At 40.8% G+C, this 27,555-nt stretch overlaps 2 protein-coding genes across 2 annotated transcripts; both read left to right on the top strand.

Moving 5' to 3' along the window:
• Nucleotides 1–85: 85 nt before the first annotated feature.
• Nucleotides 86–9,637, top strand: LOC105192536 (peroxidasin). Its single transcript, XM_011156734.3, has 8 exons — nucleotides 86–269; nucleotides 3,114–3,885; nucleotides 4,333–4,760; nucleotides 5,712–5,959; nucleotides 7,837–8,086; nucleotides 8,611–8,729; nucleotides 8,991–9,150; nucleotides 9,286–9,637. The coding sequence occupies exons 1-8, from the start codon at nucleotides 214–216 to the stop codon at nucleotides 9,368–9,370; spliced, it is 2,118 nt and encodes a 705-aa protein (XP_011155036.1). The 5' UTR covers nucleotides 86–213; the 3' UTR covers nucleotides 9,371–9,637.
• A 2,848-nt stretch (nucleotides 9,638–12,485) lies between these two features.
• Hsc70-5 (Heat shock protein 70 cognate 5) lies at nucleotides 12,486–17,695 on the top strand. The gene is made up of 11 exons (XM_011156731.3): nucleotides 12,486–12,739; nucleotides 13,558–13,619; nucleotides 13,849–13,994; nucleotides 14,131–14,254; nucleotides 14,348–14,656; nucleotides 14,856–15,018; nucleotides 15,098–15,554; nucleotides 15,765–16,061; nucleotides 16,303–16,490; nucleotides 16,565–16,705; nucleotides 16,796–17,695. Exons 1-11 carry the CDS (start codon nucleotides 12,647–12,649, stop codon nucleotides 16,871–16,873), a joined length of 2,058 nt encoding a protein of 685 aa, XP_011155033.1. The 5' UTR covers nucleotides 12,486–12,646; the 3' UTR covers nucleotides 16,874–17,695.
• The last annotated feature ends 9,860 nt before the right edge of the window (nucleotides 17,696–27,555 follow it).

A 27,555-nucleotide genomic window follows, 5' to 3' on the forward strand; every position in this document is an offset into this window, starting at 1 on the left:
CCCCACTCCCTAGGATAGACCGGACGGACTCCGAGTTTTACTTTCGTTCGTCCGAGCATCGCACTCAGTTCAGGTTTACCGCTGCGCGTTCTCGCGCACACCGTTCTCGCGCGGCTCTTGCGAAATTCCACGGGGCAGATGAATGCCACCGCGTATTAAGTACAGGAGTGATCCTTACGTTGCGAGGATATCGCGCGCATTATCCCGAGAAAGATGTTGGTTCCGGCCAGAAACATCGCCGCCGCCGGCACGCTCGTCTTCGTATCGCGGTGAGTGCTTTTCGATTGTACCAGTATACGTTCCAGCGTATGCGATAGGTCAGCGATTAATGTTATTCGTTAAAACAAAAGACTTGTGCACACGTCCGGTTTGAAATGATGATATGGAAATTGCGGCGGCTCTCTTGCGGTTCAACTAATGTAATATTTGTAATAGCGTCTGCAAAACTCAAATTCCTTTTTGCTTTGTAAACACTGATCTGACGATTTGAGAGGGCAAAGTAATAAATAGATAAGGACATGTGATTGCAAATATGCCTTGAAAATTCCGACAGCCTCATTTCCCGCGCGGCAAAAGCAATTGGAAATGATACGCGAAAGAATTAATTCAAGAAACCGTACATAGAAAATTCACCTGTGAAGCAACACTGTTGATTCTAACCGACCGGCAGCTCCTGTTCGTTAAAAGAAGGAACGTGCTGTCCGTAATATAGGGAAGATGAAACAGCGCGCGAGCGAGAACAATGCGCTTACATAATTGACTATTTTTCCCAGTATGGGTTTCGTAAGGATCGTTAGCCGCTTCGAAATCGGAAGGGTTGATTAAGCGTGGGTTGTTACATATCGGATAATTAGCTCATAGATTCCATCCCGGCGGCGGATAAACAGCGAAACGGCAACGTTATGAAACCTGCTGCTAATGTGAATGTGTTGAAGTCTTGGCATAACGATTTGTACTCGCAGTCAGGTACGTTTCTCTCAATCTCATTACTTCATCAAAGGTTACCGATTACGTCGCGCGAGACCCGTTCGGGGTCTCCACATAAATCGCCGTACGATCGTCGCGTGGGCGACACGAAACTAATTGCTTAATAATTATTATAATAATATTGTACAGTCGCTGCGCCTCGCATACCATGTCGGCTCGCGCAAAGATCTGCGCTGCAGACTTGTTGCTAAGACAATACATCTCGTACAGATTATCTCTGACTATTATTTGAAAATAATAAGTCACTTTGAGGCGTTTATTCGTGAGGATGAAGATTGCGAATGTCAATCAGGATTTTATATAAGAGGCGTGAGAAAATATATAACTCACTGCAAACTGTACCGTCGTAGTGCAGTCAACGCAGTCCTTCGATGCGGTCATTGTGATGATCCTTCGACGCAGTCATCGTAGTCCTTCGGTAGGATCGTCGCAGCGAATTTGACACTTTTCCTCAATGCGATCGTCTGAAACGAAAAAGATTCGAACGAATGTTAGAAATAATGCTTCCGCAAAAATGGAAATTTAGTCGAATTCGAACTGAACTCAGTGCCGAAATAGTGCCGAAATTGGCATTTCGGCGAATCGTATTTAATTTCATCGAGATTTAATTTCATCCGATGCTGATTATTCGCCGGCTAATTGCGTGGAAAAGTCGCCTGATAGTCACAAAGTTCAAAAATCGCGCGAGATAGCTTCGTAACATCGTACGGAGAAGCGACGCACACTTAACGACCTCTCCATATGGTCGATTACTGTAAAAAGAATAAATCATCACGCGAGTAGCGTTCTAACGCAACGTAATTATGTAATTTACCCCGTCGATCCTACCGATCCTTTAAGTCAGCGCAAATCTCCCTCGCGCCCGCAAAGTGCATGCTCGTGTTCGAACAACAATCAAGTTCCGGGTCGATAAGGAGATTAACGGTTCAGACGTAATCGGTCGAGAGTGATCGATCCGCGAGGCGATTGTTTCCATCGATTCGCGCGAACGCTAATCATGGGAATAAAGAAGATTACGTAAAGCAATCACAAAAGAACCAGGAAGGATCCTAAATGTCAGCCGCCGTTCGACCTCCCCCTGAGGTCGCCCGTCGTATCTGCTCCGACCTTATGTCGTATCGTAAAAAATAGCACAGTCCCGCTCGAGAAATTGGCCCGAGGCACATGCTCGAGTTGATGAATGAATTTGTTGCGGTAAACGCCGCCATGAATAATGCCTCCAATGTAGCGAGGCGAAATGCCATCGCGTAGACAAGGTCTTCGGAGTTCATTGCGATCGCGCGATAAATTACGAAACGTGTTTGTAATCTATTCAATATCATGTGTCTCGGTTTCGCTGTCACGTAGGGCAAATTACGCGAAACCGCGCTTGCCCTTAACCCGCTGTACATCAGCGTTACGTCGTCGTAACGTGACTTCAACGAGATCTTATCGTGTGTCTATATTGCTAATACGCTGCTGAAACGTAGAGGAGCCAACGATAGATAAGAAGAGAAAAAGAGAGTGAGAGAGGGGGGGCGAGGGCGAGAGGGAGAGAGAGAGAGAGAGAGAGAGAGAGAGAGAGAGAGAGAGAGAAAGAGAGAGAGAGAGAGAGAGAGAGAGAATGAGTTCGCGCGCTGCACGATACACGCGGCGAGACGATGTCGACAACGAACATTTCGCTAATGGAACTAATTGCGCACGCGGACCTATTGCAATCAGGGATCGATAGAAATCAGCGCGGCTGCGTGACCTTAAATTCGCGCGTGTTCGCGCGAGAGGCAAATGCCGCGGCCGCGATACTTCTGTTTGACATTCATTTCGGTTCATTTGCAATGCGGATGTACGAGAACGTGCGATCGCATCCTTACCGCCGCGCGGCATTCGACGCTGTGTGTAATTGCGTTTTCAATGATTGATTGTATCGCGTCGTGTTGCTAAGTTAGATAATAACTGGCCATTGAAATCTGCATAACAATTATTGGATAACAATGAGCGACATGCCGCCGCCGTGCAGAGCGCGCGCGCGCGCACGCGTTCGCACAAGAGCGCACCTCGATTCCAGGGCGTAGCCGTTTCGCCGTGGCGGTATCTCACCACCGCGAGAATATGCGATCTTCTATCTATCTTTAGATCCCGATCCACAGATTCCTCGCTCTAACGACACTCGTCGGTGCCACGACCTTGCCGCCCAGAATGCTGCAGGATCTCGGTAGGCGCACCAACGTCTCCATGGAGCGGTACAGTCAGGCGGAACGGGCGATCCTGAACTCCCGCACGCATCTGAACCGCGGCTCGCCGTCCTGGTTCCTCGGCGCCTCGCATGAGATGACCGAGGGCGCCCAGAATCTGTCGAGAAGGGCCTTGAGGATCGAGACGATGGCGGTGATGCTCGTGGAGGCGCTCAACATGTCGTCGAAGCAAGCGTCCTCGGTGCTGCCAACGGTGGCCGCGATCCTGTGCCCCGACTCACCCAGCTTCCTGCGGGTGATGTCGGACTGCAAGAAGACGGATGTCCGTTTCAGGACGCACACCGGTCGGTGCAACAACGCGCTGCACCCGACCTGGGGCGCGGCTCTGGAGTCTTACGTGAGATTCCTGCCGCCGGAGTACGAGGACGGCGTTTCTCTGCCCCGTACAAAGCTGCCGAGCGCGAGAGAAGTCTCCTCGAAGGTACATTCCGGCGGGTTGGACCTTAAGCATCCTTACTTGATGGCGCTCACCGCGCTTTTCAGCCAGTTCCTCGCTCACGACCTGGCGCACACGCCCAGGATGGAATTGCCGGACGGCACCAGGCTCAAGTGCTGCGACGTCGACTATGAAAACTTCCACCCCGAGTGCTTCCCCATCCGGGCGGAGAACCCAGTCGGGTGCATGGAGTACGCACGGTCGGCGCCGCATCCTGGAAATTCGTTACAGGTAACCGCAAATGAAATCTTCCGTAACTTGCATTCACGAGGAAATCTTCGGACGCGCGCCGAGCTCTGCGATTTCTTCGCGTAAACTCGATTCGGGCATTTTTCACATATCCTGTGAATTCTACTTGAAGACTTGAAGCTCTCTTTCTCTCTCCCTCTCTGTCACTCGAATACGTTTGAAAGACGGCAATGGTGTCTCCGCTGATGATGGCACGTCGATCATCTACGAACGACGTGGGAAATTCACGTCTCTCGAAAGAATGGCTATCGGGAATATTTATAGCAAAAATCGCAGTGTTGAAACTTGAATACGAGCCTTCCCCGAAGCGCATCGCCGAGACAGCGAATGAATACCGAAACGAAACACGCATAAAGCGCGGGAAAAGTTTAGGATTAGGATTCTGTGGCGCGGAAGATTCGCGTGTACGTCAGATATCGTTCAATTCAGGGTTGCAAGTTGGGCTCAAGGCAGCAGATCAACCAGGCGTCCTCCTACCTCGACCTGTCGCCGCTCTACGGCAGCTCCGAAGAGACGGCCAGAGCTTTGCGGTCGGGCAAGGGCGGCTTGCTGAATACACAGCGAAAGAACCTGCCGATGGCCTCGCCGAGGTACGAGAGCTGCAGAAGCGCCAGCAAGGCGTTCCCGTGTTTCCTCAGCGGCGACACCAGGGTGAACGAGAACCCGGGTCTCACGCTGATGCACGTGCTGTTCTTGCGGGAGCACAATCGAGTGGCCGGGGAATTGGAACGGCTGAATCCTCATTGGGACGACGAGAGACTCTATCAGGAAGCGAGACGGATCGTTATCGCCGAGTTACAGCACATAACTTATAATGAGTTTCTGCCAGTCATCCTCGGGGAGAGCACCCTCGACAAGTACGTAACGTTTTCCTAAATTGCGCCTCGCTCATCTCCCAGCAAACGCTTCGAACATTCCTTTTCTTTCTCTTTTTTTTCTCTTCCAATGGACATTTGTCTGAAGTCTAAGACGTTGAGAGGGAGCAAAGCTGACAAAATGATGTATATCGCGCGCCACGTGACACCACGTGCATCTCTCGTGTGACGTGTATCTCGAAAGCGGTATCGACGACGTGTGCCCCGGCAGACAGGCGCACTCGCTTGACGCAATAATTTCATACATGCATCTGTCGTTTCCAATCGCGCATACGCCGGCTATTTCATAAATTATAAATTGGTGTCGCGTCCCGATAACTTCATTTGGCCGGCTTCAACGCGGCTTCTTGCCGCGTCATTACAAGAACTAATCGCAACACAGCCGGCGTACGCGATGAAAGATAAGCAGATAACGGTGTTGGGCTACACGAAAAGCGGTACTTCATCTCCAACGGCGTACGCGCGCGCGTGCATCGAGTCATATTTTACATATTTACGTAACGGGGCTTGCACACACAGAAGGCTCGCACCGCGACTCCCATAGCGCGAGTTATCTTCCCTATTGTTTGCAATTTTTTCATGCGCCGCGTCAGACGCGTCGGCCCGCGAGCCACCGACGAGCGCTTTTCCAGCATCAGCGAGTCAGCCGATCGGTGCCCTTTCCGAATCGATTTGCGCGACGACCCTGCTCACATAATCGGAAATTCCAACAGCGCGATGACTCCGCTTTACGTTCACTCGGGTGTCTTCCGATCGGCGCCAAATCAAATACACAACGCTCGTCTCGCACATGCGAGGAACATGTGTGGCGCAATCAAGTTACATCATATCACATCGACCCCCGCACTCTCCACGAGACGCAACACGCGTACGCGCGCGATTATCGCCTTTCTCCCGTTATCGTTGTCGTATCTGTTACGTGTTCCTGCGAAGGTTCAACCTGCGGCTGACACAGCGGGGCTACTTCCGAGGCTACGACAGCCGCGTGGACGCGACGCTCGCGAATTCGGCAGCGTCGGCCGGGCTCTTCTTCGTCGCCGCGCTGACCCCGAAAACCCTCGATCTCGTCGACTCGCGATCGGCGCTCAAGTCTGGCGAAAGGTCCTTACTGTCGGCCTTCTACGCGCCGCAGGAGTTCTACGAGGCTGGCGCGATCGACCGGCTGATCGTCGGAGCTACAGGTCAGTTGGGATCAGCCGTTGTAGTCGAAAACGTTAGTGTGTGAAGCAAAATTGCTGAAACGCGGCGGAAAGGAGGGGCAGGGTGGGGGGGGGGAAGAGATGTGTCGCGCGATAGTGAAATATGAGGATGAGGAGCGTAAGAAACGGATACGAGAAAGCGCTCATATCTCGAGACGGAATATCCGTCATAAATCTTCAGCGGTAATCTTCGCTATGAGTCTGACTGTGAGATTATGTTCTCATAACGCTATCGTGACGCGCGATTATCCAACGGCACGAAGATTTCATCCTTCGCGTTATACATCCATAACGTCATGATTTCTAAATTAGAATGCCTAACGTTCACTCGGCTTCTTTTCTAACGTGCGCGCGTAAACTCCTCCGCGCTTTTGCACAACATCGCACGGCGGCGCCAAGTGATGAATGTCACTCAAATTGCGCGTCGAGGAGGCCACACAATACCGGCAATCAAGTCAGCCGCGCTTGTCTCGCACCCAAGATGGAAATCAATGCATTACCTGTGGCCCCGGTATGTTAAAAAAATAAGGGAAATCATCTCGCGAGTGAAGGGAAATGCACTTGCCTCGCGAGATGCACCTCGCGCTCGATCGTAGTGAAATATATTTCAGTCAAACGAGGACGCAGCTCTCGCGCATTACAATTTACAACGATACACTGGAAAATGCCGTCGTTTCATGTAAACCGCTTAGCTGTGATTACTATTGTGCTTGGCGTGCACGCACGCTCCGTGCAGTCTTCATAAGATTGGCTTGACTTTTTATCACTTGAATATTTCCACCTTTCACTTTTTCTCTAAACGGTGTGTATAACGGTATTATGTTTTCATGAAAATATTACGAGTGAGGAAGAGAGAGAGAGAGAGAGAGAGAGAGAGAGAGAGAGAGAGAGAAAGAGAAGAAAGGATATTACAGTGGAGGAAAAATTCTCATATGACAATCCACGTTCTTCCTTCAAGAAAGAACTCCGTCATAGCGGAGTTTTATTAGCGTGGAAATTCTTATCACCGATAACTTAAATCGAAATCCGTCTTCTCGCGAGGAGAAGGAAAGCGAGAAGACTGCGCAAGCTTCGACACGATCTCACAAAAGTTCACGGAATATGTACTTCCATCTTCGCGCGCGAACAATAGCGCGCGCGAACTTTTTAATTACATAGTGGAAAAGAATGTAACATCGGTGAAAGGCACGTTGCAACGGTAGCGACGCCTTTTTTTGCGAAATTTTACGAGCGCACGTGACTCAAGGAAGTCAACGTAAAAAAGTTGATATTAAACTTTTTTGTACACATTTCGGGGAGCGGAGCGACGCAAAAATCGGGTTCCGTGAAAACGTGTACTCGTCCACGCTTGTCTCGGCCATCATTTGGGAACAGTCGGAATAGTAAAAAGAAAAGAGGGAGGAAAAAGGAGAAGTCCGGTTTATTCCTTCAAATTTTATATCCCGCAGCGCTATTTCGCGAAACGATCCCCAGCGTTACCGTGCACGACCCGGAATTTCCAAAGTGCTGACATAATTTTCCCGAAGACGGAGAACGGGAACGGAGAATGTCATTGTGTAACTTTCGTAAATTATAACGCCCACGAGAGAGGATAAGACGACGCGACGCGCGCGTAACTCCGTGCAAATTTAAATACCGTTTTCGTGCCGGCGCATACGTACGTCCCGATGATCCTTTTTTTTTCGTTCCTCGAACCGGTCCGAACTTTCAAAGAGAAGGAGGAAGCAACTTGGAAATTCTCCGCGCACACGTACACTAGTAAAATTGTCTAGGATGCTGACACGATTTACCGGCACTGACTCCCATGAGAACTTGGTTTTAATGACGATCTAGGATGCAAGATCTAATTTCCGCGACAGCGGGACATTCTAGGAAGCCTCTGCCTCCGGGCTTGAACGAAATACTCCTGGAACGATACTTCCACGACGGGAAGACCAACGACGTGGCCGTGGACTACGCAGCGCAAATTATACAGCAAGGAAGGGATCACGGCCTACCGCCTTACGTCAGATGGCGAGGCTTCTGTGATCTGCCGGATCTTGCCGACTTTCAGGACCTCAAAGGCACAGTGACCAAAGATACTGTCGAGAAGCTCAGAGCAGTCTACAAGTAAGATGAAATACAGAGAGAGAGAGAGAGAGAGAGAGAGAGAGAGAGAGAGAGAGAGAGAGAGAGAAAGAGAGAGAGAGAGAGAGAGAGAGAGAGAGAGAGAGAGTGTGTGTATATGTGTGTGTAAAAGATATAGGTAGTACACTGCAAATCCGAGTGTATTATTTTGACACGTATAAGCTGAAGCTTTCTTCACGCGTTTCTTGTCGTCTGAAATCACGTCTGATGCATTTCGATATCACTTAACGCGTTTAAACGCGTTAAACAACGTGATTTAAGACGACCAGATACGCGTAAAGGAAGCTTCAGCTTATATTTCATAATCATTCATAGCGTCAAAATTACACACTCGGGTTTGCAGTGTAATGTAGATCGTTATCACTTGAACTCGTACCGTGACTTTAAGTAAGAAGTAAATAGTATAATCATCACTCGAAATGTTCTACCGATTTTCTCGAGATTCTACCGATGTGATTTCGCGAATTGATCCAACCTGAAGAGCACCGTTCTCATTTCATTTGCAGGAACGTGGAGGATATAGATCTAGTGACGGGAGCTCTTTCGGAAGCGCCGATACCTGACTCTGTTCTCGGACCAACGTTTCTTTGTTTGTTAGGCCGAACGTTTCGGAATATCCGTTTAGGTAGACATTACTCTATCTTCGTGTAAGATGAATAATTTTCTATGGCGAAGTGAAGTGAATCTCGCGTCGCACGGGGCGCATTCTCGTCCTGTCGAATTTACAAATACGCGATCCGATTTCTCTGTCGCATTTTCTTAATTTCTCTTAAAATAACAATCCGCAGTGGAAGAGAGCGAGGGCCGAAGCGCGCTCCGTGTCTCGCAAATTTAAGACAGAATCGAAATTTTCATCTTATCTCTTACAATTTCCTCACATGTATAGGCGATAGGTACTGGTATGAAAATGGAAACACCCCCGGTGCATTTACGATAAAGCAGTTGGAAGAGATACGAAAGAGTACGATGGCGCAAATTTTGTGTCGCAACGGCGACAGGCTACAGTGGATGCAGCCGCGAGCTTTTATCTTGAAGGATCCTTTTCTGTAAATATTATTTCCGATCTCTAATTATCACGAATTCACTTACGAGTTCATAAACTGACACTGATGCAACGATATAGTCGACTGATGACGCGTTTAATCAAGCGATTTAATTCAAATATTATTTTTACTTTTCAGAAATGGCATGACAAACTGCACAGTCTACATAGCAGGATCCTTGAATTTAACAGCTTGGAAAGAAAGGACAGAAGATCCAATTTAATCTGAAACCTCACGTCCATCATCGTGACTTTAACATTGCTCATGTTAAACAATGTTGTTCCTGACCACATTAAGGATCGCATGTTCGATTAAAATCAGCGAGATATTTTGTTCCGCTACTACTTCCAAAATCGCGCAAATAAAAAAAAAACATGTTACATAGATGCTATCGCTAAGGTAAATTGATACAATTTATCTGTAGCGATTAATTGGAAAAATGTGTAATCGTCATTTCACTTCAGATACGGAACAAATCAACTTTAATCAAACGAAACTTTGTTAAGAAAATATTAATAACAATTAAGAATAAAAAATAAGATGTTTTTTTTTATAATCGATTCATTGTTGACCAATATATATATATTTTTTTTTTCTTTTTTTTTTATTAAGATTGCAACGTGCGTCAATAGTTTTAATACCTCATGTAACGAAAGAAGAACTGTTCATAATGATCTCCATCTCATTTCTAATACGCACATTTGTTAATACACATTTTGTTGTACTACTCGTTGTAATTTTATTGCAAGCTGCCACCGTTATTATATCTCCGAGTTATTTAATCTTAAGATTACGAATATATTTTCGCATGCGTTTGCATCATGGATATTCAATGTCGTTCTAAAAATGAAAATATTCTAAATTTGAAAATTTCGTTTGAACAATATGTATGATATAATATACGTATATGCGGGAGATATTCTAACGATGAATGATACACGATGGAGCAACACACGATGGAGTGATACACCGAATAATAATGCTGTATATAATACACACGCATATATATATATATATATATATATAGCTCGATCGTTTCAATCGAGCATTCGGTAGCATACTTCGTCTTCTTTTTTTTCCTTTTTTTCTCTCGCGTAGATTTAATCTCAGGACTTTAACTTATTTTAACTTCGATGTGTATTGCGCCCGAATAAAGTACATTATATAATATATTATACGCAACGATATGTAAACCTGTACGACGGATATCTCTTTTACGTTATTATATATTTTTCGTTCATTTGAAAGCCATATTAGCAGAGTATGAATCTCACCTAATTTCATCTTATATCAACAACTGTTGTCATCGTAACGTTATTCGAGGATCGCGAGAAAACAGTATCCGATCTCAGATATTCCGGATTGCAGCTCGTTTCCATACGAGCAACAACTTTCCCACTTGGTGCTATATGCTCGATTCAATATTTCACTTTTAAAACGAAACTGGCACCAAGCGCCATATATAGTTTCGATTGCAAAAGTTTTTTGACTTACCACGCGTAAGTCCAATGCATCTGCGCGTAACTATTGCAGGTTATCCGGGTTGTTTTGCCATATTCTCATCATGTTTGATACTTTGTCTTCCTCTCGCCTCTGAAACATTCACGACATTTTTCAAATCGTGAAAGGCCTAACAGATCAATCGCTCGAATCGCGTATTTTCAATAGCATATATAATCTTATATTTCTTTCGAGACGAGGAGGGGAGATTTAGATTCAGTTTAATCTGAGGACTTTTATTTATTTTAACATCGATATATATCGCGCCCAAATATACTTTATAATATACTGAAACATTATATATAATCTGTAAAACAGATATCTCTCTAGTACGTTTTTTTATATTACTACATATTTTACGTTCATTTGGAAGCCATATTGGTAACGTACTTTTATGTTCATTTGGAAGCCATATTGGTAACGTACTTTTTGCGTTGGAACTACGAATCTCGCGTATACTAATATATAAACTAAATCTCACCTAATTTCATCTCAAGTCGACGCCTGTTGCCATTTTAACGTTACTTGACACGAAGAATTTACAAGGAGACGGTATTCGATCTTGATTATTCCGGATTGCCGCTCAATACTTTACGCTCAATTCAACGTCTCGCTTTCGAAACACGGAAATTGGCGCCTAACATTACGCGCATTCCGATTGTAAAATTTGTTTGACTTACCGTAGATGCTGACATCTAACGTCACAGAACGTAACTACTGCAAACTATCCGCGTCCTTTTCTCATCGCGATTTGTCTCCCTCTAGTTTCTAGAACATTCGTGATGTTTCTCACAAATCACACAAGACATAATAGATGAATCGTTTGAATCGCGCATTTTCGATAACATATATCGTTTTATTTCTTTTCTTTCGAGGCGGGAAGAAAAGTTAGGTTAAATTTAGCCTAAAGACTGTGACCCATATTCAGAACATGCTTATAATTATGTTAGTGCGCTGTTAACTAATCAGAAGGCATATTGCGTGGCTTTTCATTGGTTAACAACGCGCTAACATAGTTACAAGCGTGTTCTGAATATGGGCCCTTATCTCTATTTTAATTTCGATGTGTACTGCACCTCAATAAAGTATGTGTAATATTATAAATTAATATATTGCCACAAGACGTATAAATTATAAAACAGATATATGCATCGTGTCTTTTGTGTTACTATATTTTTTATATTCATGAAAAAGCCATACTTTATGTACATGTACCTTTTGCGTTAGAAAGAGAGAATTTCGAATCTCGCGTATATCTCTGATGCAACCACGACTGCGTTCCGATATTCACTGCCAGTACTGAAAATACATAGTTTGTGATCTTAAATATAAGACTGGACTATGAATACGGCCCTACATCTTACCTAATTTCATCTCATATTAGCAACCGTTGCTATCATTAACGTTACTCGACACGAAGAGCTTACAAAAAAATAGCATTTGATCTCGATTATTCCGGATCATCGCTGCTCGATGCTTTAATCGTCGCACGATTTAACATCTCGCGTTTGAAAGTCGAAAATTGGCGCCCAGCCACATATAATTCCGGTAGCGAGACCTCTTTGACTTACCATGCACATAAACGCCTAATGCAACAATGCGCAGCTATTGCAGCTATCCGCATAACTTTATCAAAACAATTCCTCCTATATATATATATATATATAACGACTTTTTTAATATCTTATCGTGTTTGATGCTCGATCCTCTTGCCTCTGATTTCAACGGAACATTCGCGATTCATCTCGAATCACGGCGGACGTAATAACCATGTATAGCTACCATTGGCGGATTCCGCAAGATTCGTTATCTCATTAGTGGACGTGACCGTAACCATTTCCCGATCATCGACGGGGAGCAACACGAAGTGCGAGCCTGCGAGCGTGTCTGCGCATTACGGGTCTTTTCATTCGCGGTTGCGTCATTACACGTGAAGAGGGTAACCCGCCTATCCTACTAATTTGTTGGAACTCCAAGGAATCGTCAAAAGAAAGCCAAAATGTTGACCGCCGCGAAGATGCTGAGCCGCACCTACGTTGGTGTATCAGGTGACATAGTCAGAAAGCAACAATTCAGCACAATCCTAAAAAATGTGAGTCTTGATAGCGAAATCGTCACGCGGTTTCGTCGTGCTTTTTCTAGCTTCTTGCAATCGTAGCTATTTGTGTGGTCATCATTTGACGAAATGGTTCGCCGCTGACGATGCGTATTTATTACTATAGCCGATAGATTTTAAATCACTTCGCGATTGCAAATAGTAATATTACCCCGATTAATTACATTAATCTCGCTACGACGCCGATTTTAAAGCCGGCACGTGAACGCACTATTATCTTACGTTCACCAAATACCTTTAGATCTTACAGAATGATAACAGTTTTAGTCTCTGATATTTTATTCTTCAGTTTGATTACTTGACAATGACTATTCTTTGCTTCAGGAAACTTTCAGTCCTGCTATTATGATTTCTATTTTGCAACAAGATTCTCAGATAAAAATCCTAGCAGTATTAAAAGTATACTTCCATAAAAAATTGATGTATATATGTCAAATGCATATATAAAATTAATCTAATTATTGTTCTACATGAGAAATAAAAATTTTGCTGTTTTAATTATTAATGTTCTTTTAAATTGACAAAATAAGTTACAAGATAATCTATGAATTGTAGCATTTCTCCTTACCGTTATGGTAAGCTTAAAAAAAAATTATAATTCCATGTTCCTTCCTCTTCCTTAAATTTATTTAATAAAAATTTTCTTGAGAATATCCTGATATGTATAATTTGTATATGTGTGTGTATATATGTACATACATATATATGTATATATATGCATGATAAAATGATCTAAATATTAAGATATATATATATATGCATATATTAGTCTATTCATTCTTAATATATTAAAGGTTGCTGTTCCATTAGTTACTGTACCACAACGATTTACTGACTTACAACAATATCGACACAAGTGAGTAAAAAGAATATATATAAAATATAAATATATCAATTCTTGTATATATTGATATTTTATTAATATTAATGTCATATTTATATTGATATATATTATTGTATGTCACATACTAGATTATGCGCATCAGAATTCACAAAACATCAATCATGATATTATAAACACAACACTATAAATCTTAACATATCTCTTTTTGATCTAAAATAATATGAAAATAAATCAATTATAGATCGGAAGGTGTAAAAGGTGCAGTTATTGGTATCGATCTTGGAACTACTTTCTCATGTGTAGCAGTGATGGAGGGTAAACAAGCTAAAGTTATAGAAAATGCTGAAGGCTCTAGAACTACTCCATCTTATGTTGCTTTCACAAAAGGTAATTGCTAAGTCATTGTTAGCATTATTTTTATATATTGATAAGCTAATGACTTTTGCATTCTATTATATGTCATTATAAGTTGCAGTAATTTAATAACAATTCATAGATTTCGCAAATATCTTTATCTTTTCAGATAACGAGCGTTTGGTCGGTATGCCTGCAAAACGACAAGCAGTTACAAATTCTGTCAATACATTTTATGCAACAAAACGATTGATTGGACGCAGATTTGAAGATCCTGAAGTAAAAAAGGATATGTATGTATTATATCGATATCTATATGATTTGTTTAAACATATGATTATACAGATATGTATCTGTATGCTGATATATATAATATACTTTTATAGGAATAGCGTGTCATATAAAATTGTTAAAGCATCTAATGGAGATGCATGGGTACAGGGTGGAGATGGAAAAATGTATTCTCCCAGTCAGATAGGAGCATTTGTATTAATGAAAATGAAGGAAACTGCTGCATCTTACTTAAGCACTTCAGTAAAGAATGCTGTCATTACTGTACCAGCATATTTTAATGATTCACAACGACAAGCTACAAAAGATGCTGGTCAGATAGCTGGATTGAATGTACTTCGTGTAATTAATGAACCAACTGCAGCTGCGCTTGCATATGGCATGGATAAACAGGAAGATAAAATGTATATAAGAAATATGCTATATTGATATATAATACGAAAAACACTTGTAAATGTAATGATTATCATATTTTTCGTCTCTTAGAGATATGTATTTATCAAAAGTGCTGACACATTTCTCTGAACATTGTGTTATATATTCCTTATAATTGAAGAATAGAGAAAAGGTGATGAGATAACAAAATTTATTTTTCTCTTCCAGTATTGCTGTTTATGATTTAGGTGGAGGTACCTTTGATATCTCAATTCTAGAAATTCAAAAGGGTGTTTTTGAAGTGAAGTCAACAAATGGTGATACATTTTTGGGTGGAGAAGATTTCGACAATGCTTTAGTTAATTACCTTGTGAAGGAGTTCAAAAAAGAGGTATTTATTCTGTTGCAACTTTTGATTATAATAATTTATTATAATGTGTTATGTCTGATGACTTGATAAAACATTGCAGCAAGGTATCGACGTGACTAAAGACGCAATGGCAATGCAAAGATTGAAGGAAGCGGCGGAAAAAGCGAAAATTGAGCTGTCGAGTTCGCTTCAGACAGATATAAATCTGCCCTACCTTACTATGGATTCTAGTGGACCAAAACATTTAAATCTGAAATTGTCCCGAAGTAAATTTGAAAGTCTCGTAAATGATCTGATCAAACGTACCATTACACCATGCCAGAAAGCACTTTCTGATGCTGAAGTCTCGAAATCTGACATTGGAGAAGTCCTGTTGGTCGGTGGTATGACCAGAGTTCCTAAAGTACAACTAACAGTTCAAGATATATTTGGTAGACAACCGTCGAAGGCTGTAAATCCAGATGAAGCTGTTGCTGTTGGCGCTGCAGTTCAAGGAGGTGTACTTGCAGGAGACGTGACGGATGTCCTGCTACTCGATGTTACTCCCTTATCGTTAGGTAAATCATTAATGCTTCAAGTTGTTCTGTTATCGCGTATATATACAAAACTGTGATGTATCAGACTAATCTTCTCTCTGATATTAATGAAGATACCGATTTACTGAGTTTCTTTCTATTAGTCTAACTTTCCAAGTAAAGTTGCAGCTATATACATATATGTGTGTCGTGTGTAGCAAGGGAAAAAACTTTTTAAATTTTACTGTACAGGTATCGAAACACTTGGTGGTGTATTCACAAGATTAATCTCTCGTAATACAACCATACCCACAAAAAAGAGTCAGGTATTCTCTACAGCAGCGGATGGTCAGACTCAAGTGGAGATTAAAGTTCATCAGGGCGAACGAGAAATGGCTAGCGACAATAAACTCTTAGGACAATTCAGTCTTGTTGGAATTCCACCTGCACCGAGGGGTGTACCGCAAATAGAAGTAACATTTGACATTGACGCGAACGGTATAGTGCATGTATCAGCCAGGGATAAAGGAACTGGCAAGGAGCAACAAAGTATGTTGTTTTTTGCATTATTTGTTATTATTTATATATATATATATATATATATATATATATATATATTGATGAAGATATAATTGACACTACAATGATGAATTTTATTTTTCGTCGCTCAAGTTTATTTTAAGATAAAGTAAAATGTGTGGACATTCTTTAACTGAATTATCATGGTAATTAACGACGAATTATGTTTCTCATACGGTATTATTATTTCAAACCGCATGTTTCATTACAGTTGTTATACAATCCAGTGGTGGCCTTAGCAAAGATGAAATTGAGAACATGGTTAAAAATGCGGAACAATACGCTAAGGCAGATAAAATTAAAAAGGAAAGAGTTGAAGCTCTAAACCAAGCAGAAGGAATAATACATGATACAGAAACAAAGTTGGAAGAATTCAAAGCTCAAGTGCCTCAAGAAGAGGTAATTTTACTATTAATTATTACAATTTTAAACATTTCACGTCAGGATGTTTTTATACGTATATTTTTTTGCAGTGCGACAAGATTAAAGAATTAATTGCAAAATTGCGAGACACTTTGAGTAAAAAGGATGATGCGGATCCTGAAGAGATTAAAAGACAAACGAATGAACTCCAGCAAGCCAGTCTAAAACTGTTTGAGATGGCGTACAAAAAAGTATTCAATCTATGAATCTTAATTTGATAAACACAAAAAGCATTCTGCACGCAATTAAGTGAATATTATTTAATCACATTGATTTTACAGATGGCTGCAGAAAGAGAAAGCAGTCAAAACCAGTCACAACAGGAACCTGAAGGTGAGAAGAAAGAAGAGAAAAATTAAATATAATTATGTAATTTATGAAATAAACAAATTCCATGCACACATTTGTACAAGCGATATCTGTTGCAATATTGCAAGCTTAAGTTCATTTATTCAAGTAAAAAAGAAAAGAGGAAAATAGTTTAACGTAAAATTAAATTTCAATATTTTGCAAGCGATAATGAACAACAAACTAACGAAATTAAGAAAATAGTATATGTATTTCTCTTATATATATATATATATAATTACATACATATATATACGTATATAATTACATTCACATACTTGCATGGTTGTAAAGGTCAGAATCTTGTATTTTTTAATGTCACGCAAAATTAAATTTCTTGCAAAGTCTAAAATGCAACAATTATCGTTATGTGCATAGACACGGTTCTAAATTAATTTTTCTTAAAAACTCAATAGTATTATGTATTTTATACTGATGGTAAACAAATGATCAACAAATCAAACCTTAAAATATTTAGTTGATTAATTTTTACCTGCTTACAAATTATGTACACAGTTCACTTGCATAATATAACTGATGCAAATACAGCCTATAAACCAAATGCAAGATCAAGGTACCGTTCATAGTTACAATGATTAGCGATGTAAAGCGATTTGTACCAAAAACAATACAATAATGGTTTGTTAACAGTGTTATAATCTCACTATTGTAGAATGCTATGATAGTATATCCAATGAATGAATGTGAGATGAGAAAAAATATAAAGATGAAAGAGAAAAATGGAGAGAGTGGGATGAATGTGTGTATACAGAATAAGTTAATTCTGTAAGAAAAAGATTATTATAAAGTATATCGTTAGATTACCACAGTAACTGAACTTTTTTATTTGAATACCCTTGATCCAAAGAATACACTACTTGATAGTTTTGTTATATTATTCAATAAATCTTTTAAACTAATATATGAAAATAATTATAATATATCAAATTTCTGCATTGAGATTTTTTTTAGAGGAGAATGAATATACAGGGTGTTTGGTAATTCATGCAGCAATACCAATGGAGCCAATGGAGGCGTAGAACTGATTAAGACAAATATTTACTATAATTATCGAGTTATTAATTATAGAAATTTGAAGAGTGAACGCGTGCCGAGATGGGTGATTGGAGAAATATTACAGCCGTTCGGGCAAAAGTACAGCCCAGTCGATCTAACAACTGTTGCCGGCACGCAGCGAAGAGGACAACACTCTACTACTCGTGCCTTATGTCCTTATTAATTTACATTATAAGAATACTCTACATTTTTAGGTGGCTGTCGTGGATACATGCTTGTGGTAGACTGAATTTATTGCATAAAAGTTCTAAATATTTATTTATTGCATAAAGGTTCTGCTTATTACTCTTACTATCTGTGCCATCTTCGCTTTGAAGAACATGAACACAAAAGTATAGGAAGAGTATATCTAAATACTTGCTATACTAAATTTTTTGGACCTACTTGTAACAAGTGTCCAGTTACAACTGTGCACTATGTAATAGCAATAGAAATAATTATTAAGTGATTATAAACAGATAATAGGTAATAGATCCGTTGCTTTTAAATAAATAGAGTTCTTTGGTCGCGCATGCGCATTTCACTTTTGCCTTCATTAACATCAAAGGTGCCGACAAGAAGTTGCACTACTGTATATACCACGGTTATACAGTCAAAGGATAGTATCCAATCATCTTTATACAATCTTATCTTCCTTAAAGTATAGAATAGCATATAAGATTAATATCATAATTCTCGCCTGATATATTAATTACAAAATAAAATTAATAAATCAAAATTGCCGTCATTATACAAGTTTGGTACAGTTTTTGACATGTTATCAATGTATAACTCACAGAGCTCTCTCAATATCTATGTAACTTCTCTCTCTCTCTCTCTCTTTCTCCCTCCTTCCCCTCTCTTTCTTAGCTAGACCCAGGATCTTTCATTTCAAAATATATTAAAATAGCATTAACTATGTAAACACGGATTTGTACTGTTTTTTTTAAATAAAATCATTTTGAAAATCTTGATAAACACAAAATTTGATTTAGATCAAACATACTGATTCTTAGATACAATCTAAATTGTTCCACACATCAGAATTGATTTAGCATCTGCCATATGCAAGATTTTTACACTACCCAATATTCAAAAGTTAAAAGTGAGTAAAATGTTTATTGGCAATTCGGGAAGTCATAATTTGGTACATCCTTAAATTAATTTTGCATATTAGCTAATGTCACTGGATTCATTTCTATCTGTTCTCTTGGACTGACCATTTGCTGTTGCATTCCAAATACTTGTCTATATTGAGGTTGCGACTACAATGAAAAAATGTTGCTTGCAATATGCATTTAACTTATACATAGTGGATTAATATAATTAAAATTTTATTTCTCATTTGCTACAATAAATGTTTGAGATCAATATTATTGATAGAGACAGGACACATCAATTTTTATTAAGTGTTAACCTGTTAATTAAGTTTTAGTAGCTGAGTTGAAGCTTCTTTGTGCTTATTGTATAAAAATGCCCTGTATAAAAAAAAAGGAAAAGCAATATTACTTAGAACACATGGCGATAACTCTTTTAACCGATTTTGAGCAGAACGTTTGTCATGTAATTATGCCAAAGCTATTTGTGATTAATTAAAAATTGAGAATTATCTCAAGTTGCTGTTTATATTGCATTTCTTGTTGCTGCGCCACTGCCAGGTTTTGTTGAATCTAATAATTGCAACTATAAACATATCTGTATCCGAGAGTTAGTTCTATTCGTAATTTAAGATTATATTAATTTCCAACTGTTGTTGAGCGGCCACTAACATTTGTCTGTTTTGAATTTTCCACAGTCTTTGATAATTGGGTAATGTAGAATATGGGCCTTCTCACCAATTTCGCTGAAAATTTATACAATTATGTATTTTAGTGCATAGAACACAATTTTGAAAGGAAACAGCGTTGCTCTCAAACAGATCAAAAGTTATAAAAGTTTGAAAAATGACGCACATGGAATAAAGAAACCTACCATACCGATAATACAGACTAACTGAGCAGCATGTGCAATTTGTCAACGTGTAAAGTAATACCAGAGAGGAACGTGAGAGCGGCCAACACGGCCTTTTCGGAGACATCGACTTTCCGCACTAGGAAAAGGCGCCATCTGCATCCACTTTGAGAGAGGAACTACGATACTACATCCATTTTCAGGTTTCGGTGGTAAATCCTGCATGTACCATAATAACGTACTTGACAACCCCGGTCTCGCACATTGTTACGCGTTTATAACATGAATTAACATGTTAACATGTACAAAAGAAAAAGAATTGACATTGTGTACGATTAATATCATGAAGATCATACAAAGGGTCCGATAATTAGCTGCCAACCCGAAGTGTCAGGGTAGATTGAGTTGAGACAAACACAAAAGTCCCAAACCGTTTTGCGAGATTCGCAATAATTATCGATTTATTAATGACAGAAATTTGAGGAGTTGTAGTGTACCGACATAGATGATTGGAGAAGTGTTACAAATGCTCAGGGCAGCGGTCATGAATCTTTTCCCTAACGTGAACTAGTGAAAAGTGAAAGACTTCTGTGAATTAATGAAAGATGAAAAATTTTATATGAATTTGTGAAAATCGAAACATTTCATACGACAATTGAACAACAGTTCTGGCAGTTGCGTTCTGGATAATTTTTAATGAACATCAAAGAAATCAAAATAATCAAAATAAAAATGTCCGTATGGTCTGAAGGATATTACGTGACACGCAAAATCCGTCTGATATAATATCCAAAGAAAATGTTTCGAAATATATATGTACAGGTAATATAAACCTTTTGCACCGACGAAATACTATAAAAACTGATGACCTTTACGGGATTTAGGGTACCAGAAAAATTTCGCTGTGCACTCTTAGGAATATCGTGGCCGAAATATGAAACATAGCTCGAAATAAGCATGGATGGTAACAGATATGGAATAATGGGAAAAAGATATCGGAAGATATCAAAGACTATTAATACAAAGTCTTAACGCACGATCAAGCGCGAGTTATGAAGATTCAGTTTCCGCGAAGAAACTATAGTCGGAAGACATTTGCAGCCGCGGTCGAATTTAACGCTCGCGTTCGCAAGGTTCTAATATTCTACTCGCGAAGTGACGCCATCGCCCCTCTTTTCACAACGGTGCGGACGTTTAACTCCTTTTTTCCTTTACCGCGACAACGATACTGCGACTCTAACAAGGCAAGTTCGCTTATAACCAGCGTTTATGTCAAGAGTGCTACTCGGGAACATTCCGCTCGAGGGGTTAGTCCGCGATAGAAAGTGTCCTGCGACCGGAGGCCGCTGTGGTTTAAAGTTAAATTGCAGCAAGAGCTATCCGGCAGCCCTGAGACGGGCTGCTATCATCCGTCCGTGACGCTGCCTCGCGCCTTTGCGATTATCGGCAAATTCAGTTTTCTCGATTGTTCGCGCGATTTCAAGTGGCCATAATATGTGGCGATAATACATGGTAATATGTGGCAATAATATATGGCAACAATATACGGTAACAATATATGGCAACAATATATGGCAATAACATATGGCCATAATATATGGCAATAATTCATGGAATATATTTTTCGTTACCAAAGTCAATGCAAATTTACGGCATGCACAATGTAATAATAAAAGAGCTCTCTGCGAGCATTGAGTCAAACGCTCACCGATGATGATATTGATGATGATGCGTTGCATCCAACCAGATCCATCAATGTCTGCCCGTGTCCGCAGCCGTTCTCCATGTTGCGCAGCATCCATTTTGCAGCGCGTCCCACGTTGATTGCTACACTTCCGCGACGCGGTCGATATTTGTATTAGAGCGGCGATATTTGCGTCAATTAACGAACGTTTTACGTCGACATCGGAGGAAACTTTTTACGCGCTGCGAAACGGTCTCTAAATAAACTCGATTCGCGAGGAGCAAGAACCGTGTGAAAATTTATCGATTTGTCCAACGGATTTTTATGGCGCTTTTCGCGATCACGTCTGAAAAGTAGCGAAAATACGGGAGTATCGATATCTACGAGAATATTCGCGAATGCATATGAGGGAAAATTAGACAATTAGAAACCGGTCACTCCGAGGGGGCGCAAAGAGGGAGAGCGGGGCAAAGTTTTCACGCATGCTAGTTCCGTCACGACGAAGCTTACGTTCGCGATACTTTGGCGAAATGAGAATTTAAGCTTTCTTTGTTAGCAGCGCGGGTAAAAACGCGTATATTGATAACCGCGGTCGCGATATTCAAAGGCACGCGAGCGAGGATACCTCAAGCTCATCGTGCGCTGGCGCAATTTCTGCGCGCATTATACGCTACTCGAGACAATAGGGATCGTGATGAATAGACAATATTGCCAAATAATTTTACAGCCTGTTTCGGAAATGAAAGAAAAGTAGTCAACGGTATCGGCATTTATGCGTATGAATATTATATTTTACGGACAAATACGGACAATTGAATATTGTCAAATAATTGACGTTAAATAATTCTGTGGCCCGCTTGAAAAATGAAAATAAAGTAGCTGATGACCGTATCGCGTTTGTAGATATGAATATCTCTTATTCAGATGAACATCAAAAGAGAATCATTCGGTATTTTAAATCTCGTATGTAATGCAGGCTATCGATAAAGTAATCCCCTGATTGTTTCGAGTAATGTATCTTATTCAACGTCACAAACACAAACATGCAAAATCTATTTGCAATTCGCATTGACTCGAACGATATTTTATCTAGTCCCACATCCGTCATGCGGAATTTTATTTCTTTTTTCATTTTGTATTTACTCACCGAAACGACTTGCAGTCAGAGCCGGCCACGTTCCGCTTCAACTCTGTAACAAAAAATTCACATTCGCTCATCAGATTTGACCAACGAGTGCGGGCGAGTAAAAGAGTAGTTTACCCTCTGCGATCGTAATTCAAGTCGAGCCGAAAATTATATCCCAGCTCTACAAGATGTAGATCGCCAAGTGTCAAACAGAGAACTATAGTAGACTTGTAAATTTACCTTCAAGCCGACTCTGCTTGGCCCGAATCGGATCCTCCGATGCGGCATCCGCGTCCGCCGGATTGCTGTTGCTTTACGCAACAACTGAAACAGAAAATAATTTTCCCGATTGATAACCTGCGGTAGAGAGAGTATATCTTTGATCGGGACGAATCGAAAATAAGGAAATATTTTGATACGGAATTTTGATCTTTATATTTTTGTTCCAACATTGTAAATTTAAATGAGACTCGAAGCTTCCAAGAGAGCTGATGAGGAACAAGTTGCAAAGACAAAGATCGTAAAGGGTTGAACACAGATGTGTAGGAAACTTGTGAACTTTACCTTCCGACCGACTCTGCTTGGCCCGAACCGGATCCTCCGGTACGGCATCCGCATCTGCCGGATTGTTGCTGCTTTCCGCAACAACTGAAACAGAAAAGTAGTTTTCCCAGTTGATAATCTGCGGTAGAGAGAGAATATCTTTGATCGAGACGAATCGAAAATACGAAAATATTTTGATATGGGATTTTTATCTTTATATTTTTGTTCCAACATTGAAAATTTAAATGAGACATGAAGCTTTCAAGAGAGCTGATGAGGAACAAGTTGCAAAGATTGTAAAGATTGTAAAGACTTGAATACAGATGTGTAGGAAACTTGTAAACCATACCTTCTGGCCGATCCTGCTCTGCCCGAACCGGATCCTCCGGTACAGCATCCGCGTCCGCCGAACTTGCTTCCCGCAACGTCTGGAACAAAAATTTAGCGTTTTTGGTAAGCTGGTTGATAAGCTGCGGTAGAGAAAGAATGTTTGGTCGGGATGAGTGGAGAATATTCGCTACGGTTTTTTTTCTTCATTGACATTGAAAGTCTAAATAGAACTTGGAGCTCTTGAAAGAGCTGATGAATAAAAATGACAACAAGAAGCGAAGACAACAGTTGTGTGCTCTCGAAAATACTCTTTTACGAATGGACATTTAAATTTAGATCTCGTAACGAGAATAAACAGACTTGAAAGAGGTGCTGATCGAAAACAAATAAGGTCGCAGTCTAAGAAGCGGTATGACGTTGAATATTCTACACAAGACCGGTATACTCATATAGGGAATTATTCAGAATGTTTGATTGAGAACATAATGAATTAAAGATCCGCGTTCATGGAACGTTACCCGTCTCTGTCTGGATCAATATTTCTTGTATACAACACGCAATAAATAGATAGACAGAAATTGACGAGAGTAATTGCAAATTTATAAAGTCATGATTATTAGTCGGATGACGACGGATTGTGAATGCCGAACGCGAAATTCCGACTTCTTATTCCCGGAAAATTCGTCAAACGTCCGTTCTCGTTATCGGAGATCTCCCGCATAATAAATGATTCCACATACCTGGAAACGTGACGTATCACTGCCGGCGTCCTGCTTCCCGGCTGCTAGAGTCCTCCGGATTTCACTCGCTCACGCTTCTAATGCCGATACTCGCGGATTCGACCGTGCGGTTAATGAACGCGATGTCGATTGAGTATCTCGAGAACCGACGAGATACATTTCTTTCAATACACGAGACGGAAGTGACGAGCGCGTCGCGCACGGCTGCTGTTGATGGAATGAAGTCGAATAAGCAAGGCTCGCGAGTATCAATACGAAGGACATAAAGTGTCGTCGTTCGCGAGCCAATCAACACAATCGGCGCGATGTAAACATTGCGGGCCTCGGCGGCAGTTGAAGCAAGAGAGACTTCCCAGGTAGCAGACTGACGTCAAATGACGTACTAATGACGTCTTAATGACGTTAGCTAACGTCATTAAGACGTCATTAGTACGTCATTTGACGTCAGTCTGCTACCAGGGTTGTCCTTGGACGTCTTTTTGTTTCTCGAAGGTTCCGTAATAATGAGGGGAATGCGAGGAGGCCTTTCAACTATACGCGATATTGATTTACTCTATTTATTGATTACTGAAAATAAAGAAAATTACTCTGTCGAAGCATCAGACATTTGTTAGCTTTATGATAATTAAAGTGGAATGCGTACGATCAGAAAATGTGTTAGCAATTAATTGTACAGAGTGTCAAAGTTGTTGTGACGCCGTTTTTGGAGAATAATTAAAGGTCACGGTAGCGTTAAAGAGTGGAATTTCATCCCATGCGAATTTTGTCTCGGTCTTATTAAATGTTAGATTATCCGCTGCGGACAATAACTCTTCTATTTTTCATTTAATATTCAATGATGATAAATAACATTTATTTGCGTTCGTTTGGCTTTTTTTATTTCGAAAATAAAAAAATATATACCAGGATAAGATTTCACCCATGACAACATCAACGTAATTTTCTTTGATGCTTTTTTTAAAAGTTCAGATATTTCGTTGACTCGCGGGATCGCGGGGGAACGGCGTCGTAACAACTTTGACACTCTGTACAATTAGTTGCTAACACATTTTCTGATCGTACACATTCCACTTTAATTATCATAAAGCTAACAAATGTCCGATGCTTCGACAGAGTAATTTTCTTTATTTTCAGTAATCAATAAATAGAGTAAATCAATGTCGCGTATAATCAAAAGGCCTCCTTGCATTCTCCTCGTCGTTCCGGAACCTTCGAGAAACTAAAAGACGCCCAAGGGCAAGTCTCTCTTGCTTCAACCGCCGCCGAGCCCTGCAATGTTTACATTGCGCCGATTGTGTTGATCGGCTCGCGAGCGACGATACTTCTTGCCCTTTGTATTAATACTCTCGCGCCTTGCGTACTCAACGCCATTCCATCAGCAGCAGCCGTGCGCGACGTCCTCGTCACTTCTGTCTCGTGTAATTGAAAGAAATGTATCTCGTCGGTTCTCGAGATACTCAGTCGGGATACTTCTACTGGGAATTGAGAGTCGAAATTTATGGTGGGGATAGGGTTGATACAGGACTATATTGAGGCAAAAGCGCGTTCCTGTATCTTGAGCCGTTTAGGAGATATCGAAGGTTACATTTTTAAATTTTACGTTAATTTTAATTGAAATTTGAATTTAAATGTCCATATCTCCGCTTCTACTGGGAATTGAGAGTCGAAATTTATGGTGGGGATAGGGTTGATTCAGGAGTATATTGAGGCAAAAGCGCGTTCCTGTATCATGAGCCGTTTAGGAGATACCGAATGTTACATTTTTAAATTTTAAGATAATTTTAATTGAAATTTGAATTTAAATGTTCATATCTCCGCTTCTACTGGGAATTGAGAGTCGAAATTTATGGTGGGATAGAGTTGATACAGGACTATATTGAGGCAAAAGCGCGTTCCTGTATCTTGAGCCGTTTAGGAGATATCGAAGGTTAAAGTTTTCTAACCTTTCTCCGTCGATATCCAGCCTTCATCCGTCGATATCTCCGCTTCTATTGGGAGTAGAGGGTCGTCATTGTAGTCGAAAATGTAGGGTTTTGAAAGGGCTTTAATTTGGTACCTGTCCGAAGCCTGTATCTCTAACCGTTTAGGAGATATCGAAGGTTAAAGTTTTCTAACCTTTCTCCGTCGATATCCAGCCTTCATCCGTCGATATCTCCGCTTCTATTGGGAGTAGAGGGTCGTATTGTAGTCCAAAATGTAGGGTTTTGAAAGGGCTTTAATTTGGTACCTGTCCGAAGCCTGTATCTCTAACCGTTTAGGAGATATCGAAGGTTAAAGTTTTCTAACCTTTCTCCGTCGATATCCAGCCTTCATCCGTCGATATCTCCGCTTCTATTGGGAGTAGAGGGTCGTCATTGTAGTCCAAAATGTAGGGTTTTGAAAGGGCTTTAATTTGGTACCTGTCCGAAGCCTGTATCTCTAACCGTTTAGGAGATATCGAAGGTTAAAGTTTTCTAACCTTTCTCCGTCGATATCCAGCCTTCATCCGTCGATATCTCCGCTTCTATTGGGAGTAGAGGGTCGTCATTGTAGTCCAAAATGTAGGGTTTTGAAAGGGCTTTAATTTGGTACCTGTCCGAAGCCTGTATCTCTAACCGTTTAGGAGATATCGAAGGTTAAAGTTTTCTAACCTTTCTCCGTCGATATCCAGCCTTCATCCGTCGATATCTCCGCTTCTATTGGGAGTAGAGGGTCGTCATTGTAGTCCAAAATGTAGGGTTTTGAAAGGGCTTTAATTTGGTACCTGTCCGAAGCCTGTATCTCTAACCGTTTAGGAGATATCGAAGGTTAAAGTTTTCTAACCTTTCTCCGTCGATATCCAGCCTTCATCCGTCGATATCTCCGCTTCTATTGGGAGTAGAGGGTCGTCATTGTAGTCCAAAATGTAGGGTTTTGAAAGGGCTTTAATTTGGTACCTGTCCGAAGCCTGTATCTCTAACCGTTTAGGAGATATCGAAGGTTAAAGTTTTCTAACCTTTCTCCGTCGATATCCAGCCTTCATCCGTCGATATCTCCGCTTCTATTGGGAGTAGAGGGTCGTCATTGTAGTCCAAAATGTAGGGTTTTGAAAGGGCTTTAATTTGGTACCTGTCCGAAGCCTGTATCTCTAACCGTTTAGGAGATATCGAAGGTTAAAGTTTTCTAACCTTTCTCCGTCGATATCCAGCCTTCATCCGTCGATATCTCCGCTTCTATTGGGAGTAGAGGGTCGTCATTGTAGTCCAAAATGTAGGGTTTTGAAAGGGCTTTAATTTGGTACCTGTC

This window comes from Harpegnathos saltator, unplaced genomic scaffold (genome assembly GCF_003227715.2).
Source record: "Harpegnathos saltator strain DR-91 unplaced genomic scaffold, Hsal_v8.6 scaffold219, whole genome shotgun sequence".
Taxonomy (NCBI): Eukaryota; Metazoa; Arthropoda; class Insecta; order Hymenoptera; family Formicidae; genus Harpegnathos; species Harpegnathos saltator.

What these genes read in the sequence shown, in the direction of transcription:
- LOC105192536 (XM_011156734.3), top strand. Translation starts at nt 214, where the DNA reads ATGTTGGTTCCGGCCAGAAACATCGCCGCCGCCGGCACGCTCGTCTTC. An exon ending in ATCCTGGAAATTCGTTACAG is followed by an intron (nt 3,886 to 4,332) that starts GTAACCGCAAAT and finishes CGTTCAATTCAG; the next exon opens with GGTTGCAAGTTGGGCTCAAG. An exon ending in GGGGAGAGCACCCTCGACAA is followed by an intron (nt 4,761 to 5,711) that starts GTACGTAACGTT and finishes GTTCCTGCGAAG; the next exon opens with GTTCAACCTGCGGCTGACAC.
- Hsc70-5 (XM_011156731.3), top strand. Translation starts at nt 12,647, where the DNA reads ATGTTGACCGCCGCGAAGATGCTGAGCCGCACCTACGTTGGTGTATCA. An exon ending in GATAAACAGGAAGATAAAAT is followed by an intron (nt 14,657 to 14,855) that starts GTATATAAGAAA and finishes TTTCTCTTCCAG; the next exon opens with TATTGCTGTTTATGATTTAG. An exon ending in TGTTACTCCCTTATCGTTAG is followed by an intron (nt 15,555 to 15,764) that starts GTAAATCATTAA and finishes TTTACTGTACAG; the next exon opens with GTATCGAAACACTTGGTGGT.